This window comes from Miscanthus floridulus, chromosome 11 (genome assembly GCF_019320115.1).
Source record: "Miscanthus floridulus cultivar M001 chromosome 11, ASM1932011v1, whole genome shotgun sequence".
In the NCBI taxonomy this organism is placed as follows: domain Eukaryota; kingdom Viridiplantae; phylum Streptophyta; class Magnoliopsida; order Poales; family Poaceae; genus Miscanthus; species Miscanthus floridulus.
The window spans coordinates 80,707,369-80,732,871 of NC_089590.1; the positions used below are offsets into that span (position 1 = coordinate 80,707,369).

At 47.2% G+C, this 25,503-nt stretch overlaps 2 protein-coding genes across 2 annotated transcripts; both read left to right on the forward strand.

Annotated features, from left to right (window-relative positions):
• The first annotated feature begins 13,546 nt into the window (after positions 1-13,546).
• LOC136492283 (pectinesterase inhibitor 12-like) lies at positions 13,547-14,149 on the forward strand. The gene has a single exon (XM_066488354.1). It carries the CDS (start codon positions 13,547-13,549, stop codon positions 14,147-14,149), a length of 603 nt encoding a protein of 200 aa, XP_066344451.1.
• Positions 14,150-23,411: 9,262 nt separating this feature from the next.
• LOC136492585 (putative invertase inhibitor) lies at positions 23,412-23,942 on the forward strand. Its single transcript, XM_066488558.1, has one exon. The coding sequence runs from the start codon at positions 23,412-23,414 to the stop codon at positions 23,940-23,942; it is 531 nt and encodes a 176-aa protein (XP_066344655.1).
• The last annotated feature ends 1,561 nt before the right edge of the window (positions 23,943-25,503 follow it).

Consider the following 25,503-nt stretch of genomic DNA (forward strand, 5'->3'; position numbering starts at 1 on the left):
TGTGAAGCTAAACCCGATAAAAAAATCTCGAGCGTCACATATAGCGGGGGCACCCCGATGTGTGACTAAAGGGGAGATTATTGAGGTTTAGGGCACCCCGATGTGTGACTAAGGATGTGTGACTAAGGGGGAGATTGTAGGGCACCCCGATGTGTGACTAAGGAGGAGATTGTTGGGGACAATCGGTATCAGAGCCCATGGTAAAATAAAAAAGCTAAACCCGATAAAAAAATCCCGAGCGTCACATATGGCGGAGGCACCCCGATATGTGACTAAGGGGACTAAAGGGAAGATTGTTGGGGTTAGTCCCATATCGTGTAGCGATGGTGGGAGAGCACAACATATAGTAGGGGAGCACAACATATAAGGTGGGAGAACCCTTACCTATAAGACGGGAGAACCCTCACCTATCAGGCTAGTCTTTTGGGTTGAGTAAGGTCCAACGTACTAGACTGGGAAATTGAAAATGTGAGAGAGAGGAATGGATCTTTCCTACTCGAAGTCTCGAACACAGCGAACCCATGCGTATCGAGCTGAGGGAAGAAAATCAAATCCAAATCCAAATCCTTTGTCGATTATGCAGGTTGTCCTTGATCGTTGTTCAGAAAATCCCAGGACTTGCAGACGCAGAGACGCTTGGTTGAATGAAAGCAGGACTGAGTATCAGGCGTATCCACCGTGTAGTATCGCAATCTAGCCCGCTGAACGTGGAAGACAGGAAGAGGCAATGCGATGACAGAGAGTGATCAGGCTGGCCGGTGTGTGTGACAGTGTGAGTGTGACCTCGCGACGGCATGGATTTCATTACACCTCACTTTTTCCTCCCTTCCAGACTTGTACGCCTACAGATCTTTGCGTGCATGATGCAACACACGAACTACGTACGGGCCTCTATGTCTGATCCAGACTGTCGAAAAATCTCTTAATAGGAGTACATGGCATCGTCTGTTGAAGCAGGCATCTGTCTCGTATGACTGTCACGACTCACGAGCACGCATTGCACTAAAACGGATATGGGCAATTCATGCCTATTCCCAGGTGAGTCCAGCGCATTCGGACACGAGAGCCGCTTGCCAGCGACTGACCTGCGGCGGCCCAATCGAAAGCAGTAAGCAAAGCCGGAGCTGAGCGCCCTCACCCGTTTCCCGTACAGGCAGCGGCTGCCGGCGGTGCCCCTGCCATGAGCACAGCAGGCAGCAGTGGATGTGGCTTGGTCACCAACTGTACCCATCCACGAGGAGCTGAGGCCTGAGGATCATGACGAGGGCGGCGCGCGGCATGCCCCTGCAATCGTGGTCAAAGCCACGACACGGGCGCTGCTTTTGGCAGCGAGGCAACGACCAGCGCCCCCCGCCCGTATGGTTTGGTTTGGTGCAACGATTCCGGCGGAGCCCTTGTCACTTGCTAGTACGTACTAGTTTTCACGCTCCACCGTCGTGTTTAGCTTACCAACCATTTGGTAGCGCGGAGAGCACTAGAGCAGCAGCATGCTTGCACAACTGCTCCGTACAAGATTAATTTTGTTGGTCTGACCACTCACGCGACATTGGTACAGGTAGTTAGTAGTACCGGAGCTCCAGACTAGCAGGCGGCGAAAAACGACGAGACGAGTCCAAAAACGGGCGTTCCACCTCTAGAAATGCTGAACGTTTCATGAATCAAATTTAGACACTTCTGATGCGAGAGAGCACGCCTAATCCATGTATCCGTGCCTGATACAGTTAGAGCTTCTAGTGAAACTGGGCAACAAAGAATACCCACAAGGGAAACTGGACAACAAAGAACGCTCATCTGGAGAGGTATTGGATCGGAGTCATCGATCAAACAGACTTGCCTCGACAGAAATGGTGGCTGGATCGGAGCATTTTGTGAGCCCCTCCGAGGCTGGAGGTGCAGCAGACCGGCAACGGATGCGTAGGTGAGCGGGCGGGGCCACCAACGGAGGCAAGCGAGGGAAGGAGGGACGTGAGCCATGAATGTGTCGGTGACGGTGCACCAGCCCCGGCCCCCGGGGCGCGCTGCGGCCTGGACACGGGCGGCCGGCGGGAGCGGGCTCGTTCCGTTTCTTACGGACTTACGTGTGTGGCAACTGGCAGCCAAACGGCACATGGATCAGCATCGGCAACGCTTTTGCTGCCGTCTCTACGGAAATCATGGACAGCGAGAAACAGTGCCACCTGCGGACGCCCGTCTCGCACTAATGTCGCACGCACGTTCCGGCTCCCTGGATGCTCGCGTTAGGTTCCACAGACGGACACGGACTCGGGTTATGGCCTAGCGGAAAGACTTGAAGCCCAATTTTCTGAGAGGAAGTTGAGGCCCACCTAGCAACTTGATTACGGGCCTGCCTCTGTTTTGGACTTTTGCAAGCTTTTTCTTTTCTTTTCTTTTTTAGTTTCAAGCTGGACTTTTGCAAGCTGATTTAGTGATTTGACTGTTTTGTGCAGTACCTCCGTTCCAAAATAATCGCTTCATCAATTTTTTTTATAAAGGAAGGATTTTATTAATTTATAAACGTTAATTCGAGTTGATACAACAAATATGAATTCACTTTGAAAAAATTAACATCCGACATGCTCCACTTCACATGAGAAGTGACAGTTTTTTTTCTTTATCCCACGCTAGTCCATATGCTTCTGGCTATTTTTGGGCAGTGCTGCACATAGGATCTCATGCTATTTGTGTATTTATTATGGGACAAAATTCAAACTTTAGAAGTACAAATAATATACGACAATGGGAGTACCGGGAAAGTGGTAGACAGCCGATGCCACCACCTACCCTGGGAGGGCATCCAGTTGTATGGCACATCCTCAGGCATGTATTCAATCTTTGTAGTATATCATGGCGATCCATGTGCTAAGTGCTTGCCAATGCCACACCGTAAGAAACTAGAACACGTGTCTACCCTCCAGTAGCGTGGAGGTCATCGATCCCTCCTAGAGTGCAGTCGTTGGGCCTGTTGGGCCTTGATTAGTTTGCAAATTTTTTGGTGAAATGGCATGGTAGCGCTTTCGTTGTTATTTGACAATTAGTGTCCAATTATAGTCTAATTATGCTTAAAAGATTCGTCTCGTGAATTTCGTCTAAACTATGTAATTAGTTTTATTTTTTATTTATATTTAATGCTTCATGCATGCGTCCAAAGATTCGATGTGACGGGGAATCTTGAAAAATTTTGTAAAATGAAGCGCAACTAAACAGGCACGTGGTAAGACTCTAGATTTGAATTTAACATGGATCATAGGTATCTAGGATCGACACCCTATCCTAGTTCATTTTCTACGAGTTGCAAAATGGTAGCTCGTAGACTCTAGATTGCTTGTAGACTCTCTCACCTGCTTGTTCTTGACTGTTGTCTCGGTCTTCATCTCCTTTTTGTCGAGTGCCTCTTCCTCGCCGAGCTTTTTTATGAAATACGTGCAATGTGCATGTTCGCGAAAAAAAACAACCTATAAGGACCGAGATTGAATAGTCCAAGAGACAGATGAATTGAACTCTAAAAAACTAAGCAACAATCTAATTAAGACTGCAAACTATAAACCCTTTAATTAGCACCTTGGCTTCTAAGTTCTTCTACAAAAGTAATATAATACGTCCTTAAGGCCAACACACTAATCATTTTCTTAGGAAAGATTCACATGGATGTAGATAATTAAGGGCATAGAATTGAATTAGGTTTGATACCATTATGTTTAGCCGGGATACTTTGGATATAAATAAGAGAGGAGAAGTTATGAATGCCCTCGATATACAGAAAGAAACTATGAATGATAGGTACCTGCGACTTCCGATATACGTTGGACAATCGAGAACGAAGGCGTCCACAAACTCGAATATGGCGGAATATGCAAAGGTGGAAGGAGAAGATGCTTTTTAGGGTAGGAAAAGAAATCCTGCTTAAAGCAGTAGCAGAAACAATCACGACATTTGCATTGGGATGCTTTAATCTGACCAAAGAATTATGCAATCAAATTAGTGCGATGATAGCAAAATACTAGTGGAGTAACTAGTACAGATGCACCGGATCAGCTGGTCAGGGACTCAGGCCGGGGCGGAGACAGGGGAAGCAAGGTTGCTTAGTATATACTATAGTATTCCTCATTAGTCAATTCTAGAGATTATAGATAAAAGTCCCATCAACTAAGTTAACAAAAGTCCCACTAAAAATAAAATACATCTCTTATTGTGTTTTTTCGAGTTATATCTCTGTATAATTCTATGTGGCCAGATAAAACAAATATGATGATACCTGTTGGTTTTATAACAACGTCCTTTTTTATCTTCAGTTTAGACAAATACTACTGTATAAGGACGGATGGAGTACCACTTGACCCAAACAAAGAAAAAGAAAGAGATTAAAGCTGATTTTATAGTTTTTTAAGCCAACATCAAGGTCAATAATATTTTAAGTCGATATTAAAGTATTCCTCTATATCTGAATCTTGGCTTTCAGCCCAGGGCCGGCCCTGTGTTTTTAGGGGCCCAGGGTGAAACCAAAATTTAGGGGCCCCTTATATACACATGAACTAAGCACTTATACGTATAACTTGTTAATGATAAACGCTTAGTTACATATACAAAAGCGATATTCAAATAAAAAACAATTCATATATAATAAAATACCTTAAAATTTTATTTTGATGTTCTCGATGCGAAGTCATTAATTATGATAGATACTCTAGTTCCCCGACAACAACCGGTCAACCATCACCATCTTGTTTGGATCTCTACGCTTGAATTACTCTTATAAAAAAACTTACGTATAGATCTCTCCGTGATTGTATTAATTCATCTACTCATGCTCACTTTTTTCTTTTCTCTATTTGACGAGATTTTGTACAAAATATTTTTTAAAAATAAAGGAAGCATGTAAGCTTTACTGTACTTGTGCATGCATAATCATGTGCGCTTTGAAGAGGCAAGAAGATAGTGAAGGAAACTAGCAAATTGCTCTGGCTTTCATGTCTTGTTTAATAGGAGAAGATGAAGAAAGCTAGTTAGCATGGTTGCTCAGGGCCCACCAGATCGAGTTCGCAAAGTAGCTCGCATGAGAGCGTTGTACCTGCAGGCTAGCAACGGCGCAGACTATTCGCTAGCTCGCTGCTGAGCCTTAAATAAGGTATTCCTGGGATGGGGCCCCATGGGATTGGGGGCCCAGGGCGGCCGCCCCGCTCACCCGCCCTCAGGGCCGGCCCTGTTTCAGCCCTGCACACCTGGATAACCTTGACAAAGCCAAAGAGAGAGGGGTTGGGTTTTAGGGACATCCATACCTTCAATTTAGCCATGCTGGCTAAGCAAAGGTGGCGTCTCATACAACAGGCTAACTCTTTGTGTGCTCGAATATTGAAGGCCAAAAATTACCCAAACTTAGAGCTAAAGTCTTTGTGGAGTGTCTGCTTGAGTTAAAGTCGTCGACATGATACATGTACTTGCTTTTTCCTGAATTTATTTTAGAAATTAATGACGGTATTCTTTCAGTGGTAGACGTCGTGCCCGTCGATAGAAAGACATATGTGGCTACTTTATCGATCTCGAGATCTGTTAACCTAGTATTTAGGAGGCGTTCGTAGTTCAAAGAAATGAAGCAATGAATTTTATGATTTTGAAAGCTAGCTCGTTTCTATATAAATCGTGAGTTAAATCTTGTTTGTGAGATGTTGCATTCTTGGCTATATGTAAACCATCAATTATATTATTGGTCTATTTATATTTATTGCTGGCTCATGGAATCAAATTTTGTGGCAGGACATTAATTAGTTTTATCATCCAACAATCTAATCCATTTGTGGCAGGGCAGTAATTACTCCCTCCATCCTCAAATATAAGGCATGCACGTTTCAAAATTCAACTTTGTTATCTTTGGCTAACAGTTAGCCTATTTATATCAAAAGTTTGCATTACAAATGTAGTTGCATCATATTTGTATTTAGAAATACTTTCTGATGATCAAACTTCTTCCTATAAATTATATATTATAAGAGAAATTATAGGTCAAAATATGTTTTTTTAAGATTGCACCAAGTTAAATCACGCCTAATTATTAGCAGGGGTCATTTAGATCCAACTACTCATAATACATTGCTAATAGGTGGTTGGTACTAGCAGTTCCAAACCTACCAGTGAAACTAATATTATAATAGCCCTCAAGCTAATAGTTGGCCTATTGAAAGGTCCTTGTTTGGTTTTGGTAATTGAGTGACAACTTAGGTGGACTAATTGTGTTTATGTGAGATACACAGGTGATTAGTCCACAGGTATATGTGTGTGAGCAACATATGCCATGAAGGTGAAAATGGCTTGGAGATGTTGCAAAGCTCACACATGTGATGATGAAGGAGCTTAAATGCACATGAGACATGACATTGAGTCATGTGATCAAGGTGGAGAAGATCAAGACAAGACTTGGCTTGATGGACCGGTTGCAAGAGTGAAGGGCAAGTCGAAGGCTTTGGAGTGATGGGCCGCGTGGCGGTGAAGCTTGAGCAAGACTTGGCGCCGATGGACGATGGCAACGGTGAGGAGCAAGTAGAGTCAAGATCGATGAACCAATATGATCATGTGATGATATGAAGTGGATCATATCATTGTTGATCGTGTTGGTGCATGTGTTGCATCGACATTGAAGGAGATGGAATGGAATGCGTAAGGCAAAGGTATAACCTAGTGCATTTCATTTCACCGGTCATAGGTGTGTAGAGAAGTTTATGACCGGGTTTAGGATAGATGGCCGTACTATCAAGAGGGGCAAACTTGTTTGCATATCGGTCATCTAGTGCCACTCGAGTGATCTAACTTTGCATTGTCGCTAGGATCGAGTGGCGTGGCAAGTTGAGTGGCTAACATCCTTTGGGAAATGATTGTGAAAATGCTAACACACATACACATGTTGGTGTATACTTGGTGGTGTTGGCACATTTACAAAGGAGGTGGTGTTTGCAGGAGTGAGATGGGTTTGGGTCCCTCTCTCCCTCCCGCCGAGCTTATGAGGCGGGATTCAGCGCTTTCGGGAAAATGAAATGCCTATTTTCTATTGCGCCGGATGCAAATTCTTGTGGTTAGCACACTTGAGCAAGGATGAAGAGAATGGAGAAGATGCTGGCGTCGGTCAACTGACCGGACGCTGGATCTGAATGCACCGGACGCTGGCTGGCTGTGTCCGGTCAGGCTGACGTACGGTGATGCAGTAGCTGGAGAGTGACCGGACGCTGGCTGCGTCCGATCGCGTTCGATCGGACGCGTCCGGTCATGCTCGGGAGCTTACTAGAAACGACCGGACGCTGAGGGTCCAGCGTCCGGTCAGTTGAAGCTGGAGCGTCCGGTCAGGTCAAGTGACCATTGGAACCGGGACACGTGGTCGTCTGTGGGCGACCGGACGTTGAGGTCCAGCGTCCGGTCAACACGACCGAAGCGTCCGGTCGGCCCGACCGTTGCCCAGTGAAGGGGTAACGGCTAGTTTAGCCCTTGGGGCTATAAATAGAAGTGGCCTTCGGCCATGGCTGGTGTGGAGCACCTTGGGGGACTTTGTGTCCATGCTTGAGAGTGCTTGGGAGCCCTCCATCACACACATACTTGATAGTGATCATTCGATTGTGTGAGTGAGCGATTCTAGTGCGATTGCATCGTGAGGTTGCATCGAGTGGCACTAGGTGATCGAGTTGCAAGCCGGTGGTGCTTGTTACTCTTGGAGGTTGCCACCTCCTAGACGGCTTGGTGGTGGTCTCCATCGAAGCGCGCAAGAAGCTTGTGCGGCGCTCCGGAGAAGTGCTTGTGAGGGGCATTGTGCTCGCCCCGCGGGAGCCGCGAAGAGCAACTCTAGTAAAGCGTGTCATTGAGCTACCCTCACTCAAGGGGTAGGTTCTTGCGGCGCCCGACGTGCGGGCTTAGCGGGTGATGCTAATTAGCCGCCGAACCACCAAGTGAGCGGTCGACACAACGGGGACTAGCGTGTTGGCAAACACGTGAACCTCGGGAGAAAAATCATCGTGTCAACTTTGTTCTTCCCATTGGTTTGCATCCCCATTACACAAGCTTGCAATTACTTTTATACATATTAAGCTTGTGTAGTTGCTCTTATAATTAGATAGCTTGTGTAGCTTGCTAATTACCTTCTTGCTTGTGTAGCATAGAAGTAGCTCCATTGCGTGGCTAATTTGGTTTTAGTAACCTTGTTAGTCACATTGCTTAGTTTGTGTAGCTAAGTATTTGCGCTCTCTAATTAGGCATTGGTTGCCTTGTTATTAAGCATTGCTAGTGAGCTTAGTTAGCTTTGTGCTTTTGCTTACTAGCATGTGTAGGAGCTCCCTTGTTGCTTAAAGTACTAGTGGCATAGGTTTGTGTAACCTTGCTCCTAGAATTGTTTAGGAGAGCTCTAACTAGCCAGGCACCTTTATTGCATAATTGTTATCTTTGCAAGGTGCTAGTGAACATATATAGTGGGGTATAGTCTTGGCTAGACCGATAGTTTTAATTCCGCATTTGTATCGGTTAGTCGACACGATTAATTTTAGAAAAGACTATTCACCCCCCCTCTAGTCCAACATCTCGACCCTTCACCTATTAGCAGGTCAGTTTGAAATTACTATTACTAAGGGGTGTTTGGTTCAAGCTACTAAACGGTTTAGTCACTTTTAGTAACTCTAGAGTTACTAGAGATGACTAAAGCTCTTTTAGTAGCTTTTAGTCATAGTGTTTGGTTAAAAAATTACTAAAGTGACAAAAAGCTACTAAATTTAGTAGCTACTGAAACGACCCTGATTTCCGCGAAGGGAAATCCACAGCGTCGAAGTGTAATAAGACCATTGTAGATCATATTACCCAAATTCCAGTCGAATATCACATCCATACAACGATAATATCAGAGTACAAATAGTACGAAATTACATAAATTATTACATCGCCGCATTGGCGGATTCAAAAGTAGCATTCATTCAGAACAGCTTGAAGATAAGATCGCCAAACTCGAGCGTAGGCACGAACCCCTTATCCGTCAAACTCCTCGGAGCTATACTCCTCAACAGAATCTGTGTGCCAAAATTTATCAGTACGATTTGTACTGGCCACTCCCATCCCTATGAGCATTGCTTTGTGAAAATTGGATGCAAGTTGGACATAGTCAAAGGAACCTAAAAAGCTGGGGTTTCCTATGCATTAACATATCAAGTGGTTAATAATAGTTTGTCAAGTTTTAACACCATTCCCACACACATTCCACCCCGTTCCCTTTTCCAAGCCAGGTTTCGATCCAGGGATCGATATACCACCATCTCCACACCATCACCATAACCATACCATCGCTTAGTCGATAGGCCAACTCCCTCTCGGCACTGTCTCAAGGCCCGTAGCCCTTGGCTACGTCCGACACTCTCTTACGAGGGAAGAAGAGAATGACTCATCTCACTATCTAGTTTAAGCGAAACCCAGGAAAGATCCATAGCCAACAAGTCGGCACATGTATCGATCGATCAACCATACACTCTGTAGAGGTTTTACATAACCACAAGATCCGCCTTCCTCGCTGACCGTCGTCAACTAGGCTGATTTCGGCCGCTTGCTCGCCTAGGATAATGCCACTCTATCATTCAGCCATGGTTCACCCTAAGTCTAGTCCGGGGTGGCTGAAACTGTGAGTCATGAGCCGGGTCCACAAGGTCTCCATGAAGTCTTGGAAGGGTGTGGGGGGAAATCCTCCACGCCCCGTACCTCCCTCGCACTGCCCGCTATCAACCTAGCAGTAGTGGCAATATCCTATCAAGTAGTCCGGCCATCCCGCACCATATAGGGCGAGTGGTACATAAGGCTTCTCGGTGAATCTGAGTACTAGTAAGTCCTTAAGGGTGACCAAGCCAGAATGTCTTCATCAGGGTTTCCATTTACCATGCCACCACAGCACCTCCATCCCAAGCTCCTCCCATCATAGGTTCACACCCAGGACCACCTCATATACCATTTACCCACCATAGGTACCCATTCCAGGGGTGCCCAGGTAGCACCCCCTGGCAAGACTTGCCCCAGGCTCGTCGTATACTCCAACTTGGTCGACACAACCCTCACCCTCCACACACCCAAGTCACACACGCAGCACTCTCCCCATAGTCCAATTATCACCCGTTTCCACCACGCATCAATGTAGTATAAGCGTAGTAGAAGTGCAAGCAATGAAATGTAGTAGTAAGCGTGTGTCTAGCCTAATAGCAGGGTATGCAGGAGTAAGGTTGCATCAAGGTAAAGGCCATCAAGTAAGCATTCTACCATGCAAGTCCTATCATAGTATGATTATAACCGTAAAGTAAAGCAATAGCAATTCTATATTAGTCATGCGTAATAGGTGCTACGAGATTGGGTGGGATGTGGCACCTTCAGTGTAGTCGTCTCTATTCTCCTCATGGTACTCATGGTCCTCGTCTGTCAGGTTCTCCTCCGAGTCTGCATCGTTCGTATTATAGTCGCGTTAGCGACGTCTATAGAATAGCACAAAGAAGCAATGGAAATTCAAAAGAGCCAAATGCACTCAAACATGGGTTCATGGTGTAGAGCTCGATTTTAGATGAATTTTGGTCATGGTTTCGTATTTTTCTGAGGTCATATGAATTAGTTATGAATTTTCGAAGTTTAAATCATTTCTGAAAATAGAAAAAGGTTGAATTAATCCTGGGCTGACATGTGTCATGCCGTGACTGGTCCACGTGGCATGCTGATGTCAGCATGACGTCATCGTCTCGGTTCCAAGCTGACAGGTGGGGTCCAGCTGACGCTAGCATGACGTCATCGGTTCCGATAGGTGGGGCCAGAGGCTATTGGGTCGCTGACAGGTGGGTCCGGTCAAAGTCAACATCAGTCAACGGTGGGTCAACGGTCAACGGTCAATGGTCATCGGTCAGGGTCACTGGCATGTGGGGCCTGGGCTGCTGACGTCAGCATGACGTTACCCCGGCTGCGTTGGCTTCTGACGTGTGGGTCCCACGTGACGTCATCATGACGTCAGCATCCGACGTGTGGGTCCAGAGTGTCTGTGCCACTAACATGTGGGGCTAGGTCAACGGTCAACATTGACCGATCAACGGTCAATACGGGCCGGGTTCAAACTGGGCCTAGACAGGGCTGGATTTGGGCCAGTCTAGGCCGGGCTGACCCGGACACGTGGCGTGCTGTGGCACTGCCATGTGGCATAGTTGGGCTCTTACTGGGCTTCGTTTCCTGGCTGTGGGCGTGAGCGCGGCTCACGGTGGACCCAAGTTCACGGTCCATGGACCTAAGGCAGGGTCCATGGTGGACCGAGTCCATCGTCATTTCCCCTTGGCTTAGCTCATGTGCACCGGGTGCAGGGCTGCGCTGCTCAACTCGCCCCTTCTCCTCTGTTTCTTCCACGGCGCGCTCCCGCCGGCGACGTGCTCACCGGCGAGCTCCCACAATGGCTCAGGCATCCAATTGAGGTGGGGAAAAGCCTCCCCGCGCCATGGCGACTACAACGGTGGGGTCAGGGCGACGGATGGTGCTTCCTAAGTCACTGGTCACGGTGAGCGACGGCTCGAGCACAACTGGCGTGCGGGAATGGCGCGGGTGCAGCGGCATTGGCCGGTTCTGTGGTGCGCGTGGGTGTCACAATGCTCCAGCGGGCATGTTGGGCAGGTCGAGGGGTCCTCCAGGTCCTCCGGTGGCTTTGGCCACGGCAGCGGCCTTCCGATCACGTCGGTGGCGTCGGTGTGGGGGCTATGGCCTCGGAGGGGCGTCACAGTGGGGTGGTCACGGCGTGCGCGTGAGTTACCCGTGGCTTTAGCGAACAGGACAAGCGAGTCAAGGAGACGCCAGGCGCCTCAGTGGACTTGGCCACGGTGGAGTCGACGCGGTGGCGGCGGTGCTCCGACCGTGGCACGGTGTGGCCTCCGGGGTCCTCCAGTGACCTACGTCTTCACTGAGCGCGAGCGGGGCGTCTTTCGCGGCGAGAAGGAGCCAGCCAAGGCGGTGGCGTCACTTCTACTGCGGTGATGCGGCCATGGTGGCTTCGCCACGGCCGTGCGCGTCTCTACGGTGTGCGCCCGTGCGTGCTCGTGTCCATGGGGCTTAGGAGGGGTCTCAGCGGCATACGGCTCACCGTCGGTGTTGAGGGCTAGAGGATAGCGGTGCAGTGAAGAGTCGAGGCCGTGTAGCTCCGGAAGCCGTGCCGTGCAGCGTCGCCCGCCCCGACTCCGGTGATCTCCCGATCTTCCTACCGGCAGCGGCTCCGCCCTTTTTGTCCTTCTCCTCCCCTCGGCCCTCGTGCTGGGTGGTCTGGTGGATGGCCACAAGTGGCGGCGGGGCGATGGAGGGGCGCTGGGGCAACCGAGGGCCGAGCTTTATAGCCGAGCTCCATGCTCCTATGGCGGACGGCGATCGAGCGGTGGAGGCGTGTTCAGTGGCATCCAATGGCTCGCGTGAGGTTGCGTGGGCGCAGCGCAAGGAAAAGACAGGGCCATGCCCCGGGCGTGACCCCTGGCCCGCCCTGCCACCGCTGTCGGACGCCGGTCGCGTAGGCGGTTGAGGCGTGGGTGAGGAAGACGACACTGTAGACGGGGGTGGCTGACACGCGGGGTCCATCGGGTAGTGGCTGCGAGTGAGGCAGATGGGTGCGCGGGCGTGGGCGACGCGCTGGGCCGGCTAATGGGCCGCACGCGCGCTGGGAAGACGGGATGGGTTGGCAGGCCGGTTGGGCTGGCTGGCTGGCGCGGGCCAAGCAGGCCGAGGCGGCTTGCGAGGCCTACATCCTTTCTCTTCTTTTTCTATTTTGTTTTTCATTTCTTCTCTTTTGTTTGAATTCGAATTTGGTTCTAGAATTTGAATTCCAAATTGGTGCACCTAATTTTATTAGAGTTTTAGGAAATTTTGTTTAGCTATTTTGTATAACAAAAATAGGTGTAGTTTTGTTATACAAAAATAGAAATAATTCTCTTTTTAATCTTTTATTCCTTGCTTTGATTAATTAGTTGCTTCATGGTTTATTACTTCGACTTCAAAGGAGTTGATAAGCATAACATAAAGCAAATAGAATTCCAGATCATAATTTGATTTAACAATGTATGTAATACTTTATTTGTTATCATTTAAATAAACACAATTAACAAATGATATGCCATGCTTATGTGTTGACTTGGGTTGAGGTTAGACCTAATGCATCTTTTAGGTTGGGTTTCTATACATGACACTCATCATCATATGGGAGTTTTTGAGAAAAAAAATTTATAGTTAGTATTTTTAGTGTGTGGATTTTTGGGTTGTTACAGCTACTAGGCGAACCAAACAGACCCTAATTTAGACCATATTTAGATTCATAGGGCTAATAGTTAGCTACTAATATTTACCTTATTTGGATCCAAACGGGTCCGGCTAATAATTAGCTAGTAGGTTTGGGATAAAGAAACTAATTAATAGCAGCTAACTATTAGCTGTATGGATTCAAATAGGGCATTGATCATCTTTATATAACAATCTACACACGCTGGTTACTTTGACAGAAGCTCAAACACACATGAACTTTTCAAAAGCTTGAGGGAATCGAACCTAGTAGGAAACTATGAAGCTTCTGCAAGCTACTGTCTCCCTGCTGGTCTTCCTCCTTGCCTGTTCCACGTCCAACGCTTCTGTCTTACATGACGCGTGCCAGTCCTTCGTGGCTATCTGCTACAAGGATGCCGACTACGGCTACTGCGTCAAGTTCTTCCAGGCCAACAAGGAGAGTGCCACCGCAGACCACCGTGGCCTCGCCGTCATCGGAACCAAGATCATCGAGGCAACCGCTAAGAGCACCGGCTCTCTCATCGCCACCATGCTGACCTCGGAGAAGAATCAAGAGCAACTCAGGTGCCTCGTCGCGTGCGGCAAGGGTTACTTGGACGCCATGGACGAGATCGGCAAAGCGGCGAAGGGCATCGTCTCGAGAACGGATGGGGGCGTAGAGGACGCGGTGACGGCACTCGGCGGGGCGCTGGACGCGCCCTTGGACTGCGAGGATGGGTTCCAGAAGCTTCACAAGCCGTCGCCACTCGCTGCAGAGGATGGCAGGCTCCGCAAGGAGACGTCCATCACCCTGTTTGTAACGTGGACGTTACTCCCCCAAACCAAGGCTCTAAGACCGTCTCCAATAGATCATCCATATAGATATCTAAATACAAAATAGATAGTAAGAGATCTAAAATCAGTCTTCAACAGAGTATATATACGAGAGACTCATTTTGAGTTGTCTGAGAGGCATAACTCAAATATGAGTATTCTCTCTCCTGGAAACCTATTTGCAGAAAGATTCTCTTTTGGGTTCTGTTGTCGGAGAAGATGTCGAATAGGTATCGAACCTTTTGGCTGTAGCGCTACCCAAACGTTAAATGGGTATTACATTTTGAATGTTGTTGTTGGAGATAGTCTAAGTTAGGGATCTAGATCTAGAGTCCTTTGGAAGATCAATAAATTAACTACTACTTATGGGATTTTGTAAGATTGGAAAATAACTGGTATAAATAAACTCACAATCTTGGGCACAGAAATTTCTTCTCGCAACTTTTTTTTTTGCGACAGATCCCGCAACTGTTATGTGATTACATGCTAAGTGATTACATAAGAAAATACTACTAACACGCAATTTTACCATTTGGGTCACAGTGAGATATCACGATTTTAGGGCGTGCTTAGAGGGGCTCCGGCCAGTTCCAAACTTCTAGCACTGTTGTGACACTATAGCGGAGCTCCAAACTCATGGCTCTGGTGGTTTCTCCTCATTTCACGTTGTTTTGTGACGGAGCAAGAGCCATTTTTTCTTGCTACAGTGTTGCGCAGTGTTCATGGTGCTGCAGGGTACTCACATGCCGAAGCAGGAGCCCCTGGAACCCGAAACAAACGGGGCCTTATTCATTCGCTTGGAGTGCTAGATGACATCAGTATACAATGAATACTATCATATCGATTACCAAAATGATGCATGACATCATGTCAAGCTAAATCTACTTATGAAAATGTTGTCATGACATCATATCAAACTAAACCTACTTATAAAAATACCGTCATGACATCATGTCAAGCTAAACCTACTTATCAGTCACGTTACTTTCTTCTATGTCCCTGCTCCTGTCTCCATTCAGCGATGGGGACGAGGGGCTTGCTAGGGAGAAAAGAAGCTCCCGACGCACTCTTAAAAGATAGGACTGAGAAGAAAGATTTGATGGCCTATATAATATAGTCACTTGAGTTAGAACTATGTTGAATGAAGTTTTTTTATTGTAGCACCAAAAAGTAGAATAATAAAGCTATTTAGATCTCGTTGGAGATGCTCTTAGAGAACCAATTGTGGGGGTATAATCTCGGATACCCATAGGGCTTCACATGGGCCGAGCCACCAGGGGAGGCCCAGCCCACTAGATCACGTCGCGCGGTGCACGGTACAGGTCGGCGTGCGTTGCAAGACTACGCAAAGGACCCTTGATGATGAAGGAAGATCTGTTCGGATATGCTAAGATGTCGCAATCCTTGTAATCCTTATCATGTAAACCGATCAGGGTAGATTCAACCGACCTGTAACCCTACCCCCATGCTATATAAGGTGGGTAGGGACCCCCTCGATTTCACTAGATAACAATATACGGTTCACCAAAGACACATGACGTATGGTATTACGTTAAGCTGACGGTCTGAACCTGCCTAAACCGTTGTCTCTGCGTCTTGTGTCATCATCTAGTTCGTATGTCGCGCACCTCCACCGATTCATCTACTACCGTGGGCACACCACTCGATAGATTGTCGGCCATATTTCGTCGACAGTGGCACGCCAGGTAGGGGGTGTGCATGCTGATTCCATGGCGAGCTAGATGGTCCACTTCCCGAGCTTCATGGTCCTTCCCGAGCCAGGCCAGTCATTCACGATTGGATCTATGTCCTAGGTGATCGGCGCCAACAACATTGAGGAGATCGTGGCGATGGTGCAGAATCACCCTGCGCCGATCGTGCCAACATCCACAACAACATCTCCGATCCTGGCGCCCCGCGCGCTGGGTTAGGAGATCCATCGACCAAGATTATCTGATCGCATCTATTGATCGGGTCACAGATCGCTTAGCCGAATGTCAACTTCTTGTGGACTCAGTCTTAGATCGGTCTACTATGAGCGATGAATTTCCTGCACTCTGAGGTCACCAAGCCGCTGCAACCGAGCGACCTGCTCGCCCGCATCGTCCGGGGCAGCAAGATTCAGATCTGGTGATCACGGCTACTATAGAAGGGCGTGCGGTGCGACGCCGACCACTTCCTGCTACCGATCTGTGCCTAGACGACTACAAAGCCCTGACGGAGAGCATGCCAAAGCCCTATCCCTTTGGGCTAGTGGGTGCAGGATCTGCGTTCAAGACGCCATCCACCACCTTTTCATTAACCACGCCTAGCGCGACCAGGTCGATGACCTCTACAAGATTAATTTGCCTAAGGCCGATTAGCCCGCTCCCGTGATGAACATGGTGGCTATCCGCTAGATTTCATACGACTCCCTCCACACCATCTTGGAGGAGAGCCCCGACGGGTACTCCAAGGGGTCGACTAAGACCGCATCCAGTTGCCCCCCTTTCCCCCAGGGTTTGGGGGCAAGCTTTTCCACATCAGCCACGATAGCGTCACCAAGGATGGCGAGATCTTCGACAAGCGCGATGCTCGTCTAGCAAAGAACGCCGACCGCCAACATCACTGGGATGAAGAAGCCGCTCGCGCGGCACATGGTGATACGAACGCCCACACCGCACCCGTCACAATCTCGATGAAGACTTCGACATGGTGGGCAACCAACCGGTGCTGCAGACGTCGAGTGCCAACCTCACTCTTGCTTTCACCGAGCTGGCTAGACTCCCACTGACTCTGAAAGTAGAAAAGACCGTCGTGCATCTTAAAGCGGCCCAAGTCCAAGTTAATGAGATCCGGAACCCTACCCCATCTTTTTTGACTGTGTCAACACGCAGCCATCACCCTTGTGGCTCTCGCCATGACAGGGGAAGTCAGCGCCAAGGCTCCGAATGCCCTCACTATCAAGCAGGAGGCCCCTATCTCTATAGGGGGTCCAGGGACAACTACGAAGGGCACCTGGATCAAGAAGGACCCCCCTCGCCCACAGGCGGCCGAGGCGACTTGTAACCCTACCCCCTATGCTATATAAGGCGAGTAGGGACCCCCTCGATTTCACTAGATAACAATATACAGTTCACTAAAGACACATGACGTATGGTATTACGTTAAGCTGACGGTCTGAACCTGCCTAAACCATTGTCTCTGCGTCTTGTGTCATCATCTAGTTCGTATCTCGCGCACCTCCACCGATTCATCTACTACCGTGGGCACACCACTCGATAGACTATCGGCCATATTTCGTCGACAGTGGTGCGCTAGGTAGGGGATGTGCATGCTGATTCCATGGCGAGCCAGATGGTCCACTTCCCAAGCTTTATGGTCCTTCCCGAGCCAGGCCAGTCATTCACGATTAGATCTATGTCCTAGGTGATCGGCGCCAACAACGTTGAGGAGATCATGGAGATGGTGCAGAATCACCTTGCGCCGATCATGCCAACATCCACAACAACATCTCTGATCCTGGTGCCCCGCCGCTGGGTTAGGAGATCCATCGACCAAGATGATCTGATCGCATCTATTGATCGGGTCATAGATCGCTTAGCCGAATGTCAACTTCTCGTGGACTCGGTCTTAGATCGGTCTACTACGAGCGATGAATTTCCTGCACTCTGAGGTCACCAAGCCGCTGCAACCGAGCGACCTGCTCGCCCGCATCGTCCGGGGCAGCAAGATTCAGATCTGGTGATCACGGCTACTACAGAAGGGCATGCGGTGCGACGCCGACCACTTCCAGCTACCGACCTATGCCTAGACGACTACGAAGCCCTGACGGAGAGCATGCCAAAGCCCTATCCCTTTGGGCTAGTGGGTGCAGGATCTACGTATCAAGACGCCATCCACCACCTTTTCATTGACCATGCCTAGCGCGACTAGGTCGATGACCTCTACAAGATTAATTTGCCTAAGGCCAATTAGCCCGCTCCCGTGATGAACATGGTGGCTATCCGCTAGATTTCATACGACCCTCCACACCATCTTGGAGGAGAGCCCCGATGGGTACTCCAAGGGGTCGACTAAGACCGCATCCAGTTGCCCCCCTTTCCCCCAGGGTTTGGGGGCAAGCTTTTCCACATCAGCCACGACAGCGTCACCAAGGATGGCGAGATCTCCGACAAGCGCGATGCTCATCTAGCAAAGAACGCCGACCGCCAACATCACTAGGATGAAGAAGCCGCTCGCGCGGCACATGGTGATACGAACGCCCCACACCGTACCCGTCGCAATCTCGATGAAAACTTCGACATGGTGGGCAACCAACCGGTGCTGCAGACGTCGAGTGCCAACCTCACTCTTGCTTTCACCGAGATGGCTAGACTCCCACTAACTTCGAAAGTAGAAAAGATCATCGTGCATCTTAAAGCGGCCCAAGTCCAAGTCAACGAGATCCGAAACCCTACCCCATCTTTTTTTACTGTGTCAGCACGCAGCCATCACCCTTGTGGCTCTCGCCATGATAGGGGAAATCAGCGCCAAGGCTCCGAACGCCCTCACTATCAAGCAGGAGGCCCCTATCTCTATAGGGGGTTTAGGGACAACTACGAAGGGAACCCGGATCAAGAAGGACCCCCCTCGCCCACAGGCGGCCGAGGTGATCTGTAACCCTACCCCCTATGCTATATAAGGTGAGTAGGGACCCCCTCGATTTCACCGGATAACAATATACAATCCACCAAAGACACATGACGTAGGGTATTACATCAAGCTGATGGCCTAAACCTGCCTAAATCACTGTCTCTGCGTCTTGTGTCACCATCTAGTTCTTATCTCACACACCTCCACCGATTCATCTACTACCGTGGGTATAACCCTCGGTAGACTATCGGCCGTATTTCGTCGACACCAATAGACCCTAAACTAGCGAACTCAGAATGGCCATGTTGGAGCTGTTGAGCAATCGACTTGTCTTGGTATGATCACCTCCTCACCGGAGTAGTTTTGGGAACAATCATGAGACTTCAGGTTCCATGGATTTTATCCCCTGAGGTCTTGATTTTGTTTAGATGCATATATATATCCACATTAATCTATACGTGTTGAAGTGTGTATTGAGATAAAACATAGTTTAAGTTCTGCTATAATCTACTCCAACACATATAGATTAAGGTGGATAAATGTATAGGAACGTCTTGCACCCGGACAGGGCTAGCGTCTAGACGCACACGCCTGCTTCACGTGGGGCCCCGCTCCCTATCCCGCGCTCGCACCGTGTCCCGAGCCCACACCGTGGCCCGCACCGCTTTGTGTCACACACCCACACCGTGGCGCCCCTCCACACACACGCGTATGCAGGCAGGCCCAGCAGCTGCAGCAGGTGGCTACTGTATATGGGTCCCGCTACAACATGTGTAACCCTAAGATCTACTTTTGCAACATTTAAATAAAACACTTGCAACATACGTCCGAAACAATTAAAACATACGTATGAAACACCAGAAAAACTTAGCCATTGCAAAACTTATGCAACATCCATATAAAACACTTTCAACATATGTATGAAACACGTAGAACACTTGAAACATATGCTTGAAACATGTATATATATGCAACATCCAGATTTACTTTTGTATCATCTAGATGAAACATTTGCAACATACGTCTAAAACAGATGAAATATTTGGGACATACACTTGAAACACCATTTGCAACATGTGCAACATCCCGATCTACTTTTGCAACATCGATATAAAACACTTGCAACATATCTCTGAAACATTTAAAACACTTTGAAATAGATGCTTGCAACATGTAGTTTCAATGCAACATCTCCTTGCTGCTTGGGAGAATGAATCCTCGTCGGCGTGTGGAGTTCTATCCTGGTCATCGCGGGCTGCACGCAGGCGAGTTCCGCCCCGGCCACGACAAACTAGGTTGGCGTGCGCAAGATGTGTTTGGGCGGGCTCCGCCCGGGCTGCCATAAGCTGCACGTGGGCAAGCTCCACACTCGGCCGTAGCGAGCTGGGCAGGCAGAGACGGAGGTCTTCCTGGTTGCCGCCCAGGCATCTGGCCCCCGTGGTGGAAGCGGCAGCGGTCTCCCTCACCACGGGCGGGCGGCGCAGCACGGCCGGTGGAGCTCGTGCGTACGCGGACGCGGGCGCTAGTAGAGCTCGTGTATACGCGACCGAAGGACGGGCGGTACGGTGGGGCCGATGGAATGGGAAAAATAAGATATCATTTTCTTTTCTTTTTTTATTACTTTTTAGATAAACCATGTATACCGATAAAGTTGGCAGACCTATGGGGCGATCCACAGCCCAGCTTGCCGTGTCTTAACTGACCGATGCGGAACAGGCGCCCGCGGTGGAGCATTAGCATAAATGTATATCTAAACAAGCCGTGATCTGGTTTGGGCCGTCATCTGCAACCAGTGATCGGGGGCTCTGCGCTAGCCGTTACGAGGACCGCGCGCACGACCTAGGCAACTTACCAACGCGTCACCCGTGGCCCGTGGCCCGTGGGCGGATGCGGTGTGCGAGCACGGGCAACGCCGAGTCGCTGGCGGAACGGATGTAGTGGTCATTCAGTGGGGCTCAGGGAATCGCCAGCGACGAGAAAAATAGGAGTAGCAATCTGTCGTAGTAGTGTCGTACACTCGTGCCCCATCCTTGCGCTGCATCAGCTCCACAAAGGGAACTGGGTGCTCCATTTTTTTTTTGTGGGAGCAAAACTGGGTGCTCCAATTAGCAAGTGTTAGCAAGTGTTATTACGCATGTCTTGCATCCTAGTGGACAGAGGTGAGGCCCAGCCCAGCTACAAAGTTGATTCGGCCTTTTGACTCGGATTTGATACCACACTCCAAGTGCTCTTATGTCCTGTCCTTATGTTTTACTTCATTTCATAGGCCGCTGCCTGTTCTTTTGGGCTGAAAGTTCCAGATCGTGGGCTTCGAAGTATGTAGGTATATTTGGCTACTTGGATTCGAGATCCAGTTGTCCATATCAATATTCACTTTATCCACGCTTTTTTATGTTTGTACTATTGAAATTAGGCAAAAGTACATTTTTGAACCTCTAAGTTGTACGTCAGTTCGATTTGGAACCCTCAACTATGAAATTGGGTAACAAATACCCTCTAACTATCAAAATCGGATAAATTTGGTTCTCTGACTGGTTTCAAATATGGTTCTATATTTTCTAAAAATAATAAAAATCTTGTTTAATCTTTAGAATTTTATAATTATTGTTTTTAAAATCAGGAAAAATTAGTTCTAGCTTTCTTCTAAACATATTATCTATCCGGTGTTGTTCTATTACTTGGATCTTATAATGTTTTATATAAATAATGAGCATGACTACAAGCAATAAACCAATAGAAATAGAAATAAGTTAGTTCCAAATAACTATATACATATAGAGATCATAAATAGGTAGATAGAAATTTTAAGAAAAAACTATACTAGTTCCAGTTAATTGTGAATTTTTAGAGATCAAATCGGATTTTTATCATTTTTATAATATAGAAAACCAGCCAAATAACCAAATTGGTCTAGTTTTGATAGTTGGAGGGTGTCTGTTACCCAATTTTGTATTTCAAGGTTAAAAATTAGACAAATGCACAATTTAGAGGTTAAAGAATGTACTTTACCCCTTGAAATTCAAGGATCTCTTAGTATGAGTTGCGACGAAATAGTTGTCGGGATTGCCAAGACTTTCATGGATGTTGAGTTTAGAGGAGCTCACGGGGAGGCAACCTGACCATGTGGTTGATGTAGGCTCAAGGTGGCGTCGAGGTATGTAGTGGTATGGTGGTGGCCATTGGTAGTGGAGGACTAGGGTGGAAAAGGGCAGAGAGAAGGGAAACTCGTCGATAACACCATCAGAGCAGCTTTAGCATCGTGGGGTAGCAGTAATGCACCCACTAATGGCGTCACTGAGATGATTGGAGGAAGGCAAGAGGCGAGGGCAAGGACATTGAGGCTGTTAGTGGCGGCAGATGGAACGAATGACCATCAAGCAAACCATGTGGATCATATGAAAGATCCTTGACGTTTAGCCCTTAATTTACGAGTTCTGTTTGGATCCACCTTGCTAACTATTAGTTGTGTTAGTTAAGGAAAATCAACTAATGGCTAATTGTTAGCTGACTGATAGATAAGACATTAGTTGGCTTATAGGGCCTCAACTAATTTTTAGCAGCTAACTATTTTTTTTTGACCGAAATGGTAGGAGAATCCCCTACCTTTTTTTTTTGCTTTTTGATTAAATGAAAGAATGATATTTACAAGCACAAAATTACAAGGCAGATAGGCCCAAAAAGAAAAACAACTTATACAATGTAGTTATCTCTCCAAAGATTGAGGGGGGTTTGTCTGCTCGGCTTGGCTTCAGTGCAAACTAAACCAAGTTCCTCCTTGAACTCTCTTCTCCAGATGTTGATGCTGACTTGGCCCTGATCAAAGATCACCATGTTTCATGTTGTCCAAATGATCCAGCAGGCTGTAATGAAGATTTCTCTGAACATTGAGTTTCCAAAGTTGGTTCTGGCATCTATTACCATATCAAGAGGTGGCAAATTCAGGTTCCAATTAATGGGGATGGAGATCTAGCAGTCCTGACTAAAGGGGCACTCAAAAAAGAGATGAAAGCTTGTTTCTTCACATCCAGTACTACAGAGAACACAGCTGTAATCATCTAGTTCCATATCTTTTTTTCTCAAAAGATTTCTAGTATTAAGTCTGTCCCTTAGGAGTAGCCAAAAGAAGAATTTGTGGTTACCCAGATTACTTGATGTCTAGAGCCAAGAGCAGAGGGGAGATGCTTCTGTGTGTCCAATGAGTAGCTTGCATGCCTTTTTGCTACTGAAACTAGAGGGTCCCCAAGAGTAACTCCAACTATCATTGATATTTCCATCCCACACTCTCTCTTTAGCAGCTAACTATTAGTTATATGAAATCCAAATTAATGTAATAATGCATGTAACTGATAGTTTTTCAGGAATACAATTAATATTTCAACCATCTTGAGAAATGTTTTAATAGTATCATAAATATTCTGAAATACTTGTGTGAGTATTTATGCTCACTCATAAATGAATTTCCTATGCATGGATTACTTTCATAATGTCATAAATTTTACTATTGGAGTAAGATTTTCTCTGAAACCGTCATTTATGGTAGGGGATTAATAGTTTCCATGAACCAGCTATAATCTATTTATTAGTTCAGAAGGACATCTGCCTATATATATGCCAAAGTCCATTCTACATCCACGCTCACACTGGCTACACTACCAAACACTCCAAACACACTTGAACTTCGATTTGCATAGACACTCAGGCCAGCCATGGAGACCATGAAGCTTCTGCAAGCTCTGTGCCCTCTCGTTTTCCTCCTCGCCTGCTCCATGTCCAACGCCTCCGTCTTACAAGACGCGTGCAAGTCCTTCGCCGCTAAAAACCCGGACACCGGCTACGCCTACTGCATCAAGTTCTTCCAGGCCGACAAGGGAAGCGCCAGCGCGGACAAGCGTGGCCTCGCCGCCATCGCCGTGAAGCTCACCGGGGCAGCCGCCAAGAGCACCGCCAAGCACATCGCCGCCCTGCGGGCCTCCGAGAAGGACAAGAAGCGGCTGGCGGGCCTCAAAGATTGCTCCGAGGTGTACACGCAGGCCGTGGACCAGACCGGCGTGGCGGCGAAGGGCATCGCGTCGGGCACGCCCCGGGGCCGTGCGGACGCGGTGACAGCGCTCAGCGCGGTGGAGGACGCCCCCGGCACCTGTGAGAAGGGATTCCAAAACCTGGGTGTGCCTTCGCCGCTGGCCTCGGAGGACGCCGGGTTCCGGAAGGATGCGTCCATCGCGCTGTCTGTAACGGCGGCGCTGTAGCTGTAGCCATCGTCATATCTGGACGACGTGATGAATTATCTAAGCTAGGGTGTAGAATCCTTTTGGATATGTTCGTTGTATGAGCTTAGATAATTTGAATTTGAACTAATAAACTTTGCAATGTTCGTTGAACTGTTGTGATCATCTCGGGCTTAAGAAAATTGCTGGTCATGATCAAGCTGGATACGTATCAATCCAGTACGTCATTACCTGGGGATGATGCCAATCCATAGATTTGCAGTAAATCCCAAGGGCAAAGGAAGTAAGGAACTGACTCCACTGATCGGTTGCAGATTTGCAGTAAATCCGAAGGGCATCTGCAACGGTTGTCGTTGATGTCGCTGGCTAACTGCATTTTATTTGCTAAGACCAAGTATAATAAAAGGCCGTTAGTAGGCTGTATGCTAAGGTGGAAGAGAACAAGGAGAAGTGAGAGGAGAGGTGACCCGTAAGTTTACAGTCAGTTCAAGCACACTAAAAAAAATTGTGAGGGAAAGAGATGTGTTTTAAATGAACCGACCACTATACTAGTTGGCTGATAAGTGAACTACAATATCCATACAGCCAGACCGTATTATTAGCCTAGCTCTAAATTAATATAATCACTGTTTGTACAGCTCCTTCCTGGATTGGCTGTTAGAGCACAACAGACATTTTCTGACCACTCGCATGCTCACGTTTGAGGCTCGGAGCTAGCGATGAGTGAATCGCTAGCCGGTAGTTCTTTAATCATTTTATTCTACATCATTTTGAGCCAATAAGGAGGTGTTTGATCTAGTGACTAAAGTTTAGGAGGTATTATACGTGGATGTCGTATGGAGTGTTCAGATACTAATAAAAAAATAAATTACATAATCCGTCAATAATCTACGAGACGAATTTATTAAGCCCAATTAATCTGCCAATAGCATATGTTAATGTAGTAACACATTATTAAATCATGGACTAATTAGGTTTAAAAAATTCGTCTCGCAAAACAGTCTTAATCTGTGCATTTAGTTTCGTAATTAGTCTATATTTAATACTCCATATATGTGTCTAAATATCTAATGAGACAGTGACTAAAGTTTAAGAGGTGAATCTAAACACCCCCTAAGTAGATTGTTGTTGGAGAGGCCCTTACGTCACACTGGTTACTGTGAGCATTCTTGAAAAACACCACGCGGCGTGGGTGGGCAGCCGCTGCCTTGTACTCCATTCCTCCGTCAAGCGCAGCGACGACTGCTTATTGTCAAAACAAGTTGAAACTAGAAATCAAATAGTATGTATTTATAGTTTCATTTGACTTATTTCTTAATCACAACTTTATTTATACTAAAACCTAAATGTTAGGTTAGATCAGCTTATCCTAACTGTGTTTTTCCCTCAATTTATACAATTTTTTAAAAGCATACTTCAACCATTCTAAATTATAAGTCATTTTATTTTTTTTAGAGTAAAAGCATCTCAAGTTTGACTAAATTCATATAATAAAATAGTAACATTTATGATACCAAATAAATATTATTAAATTTTTTATTAATTATATTTTTATAATATACCTATTTGATGTCATAAATTT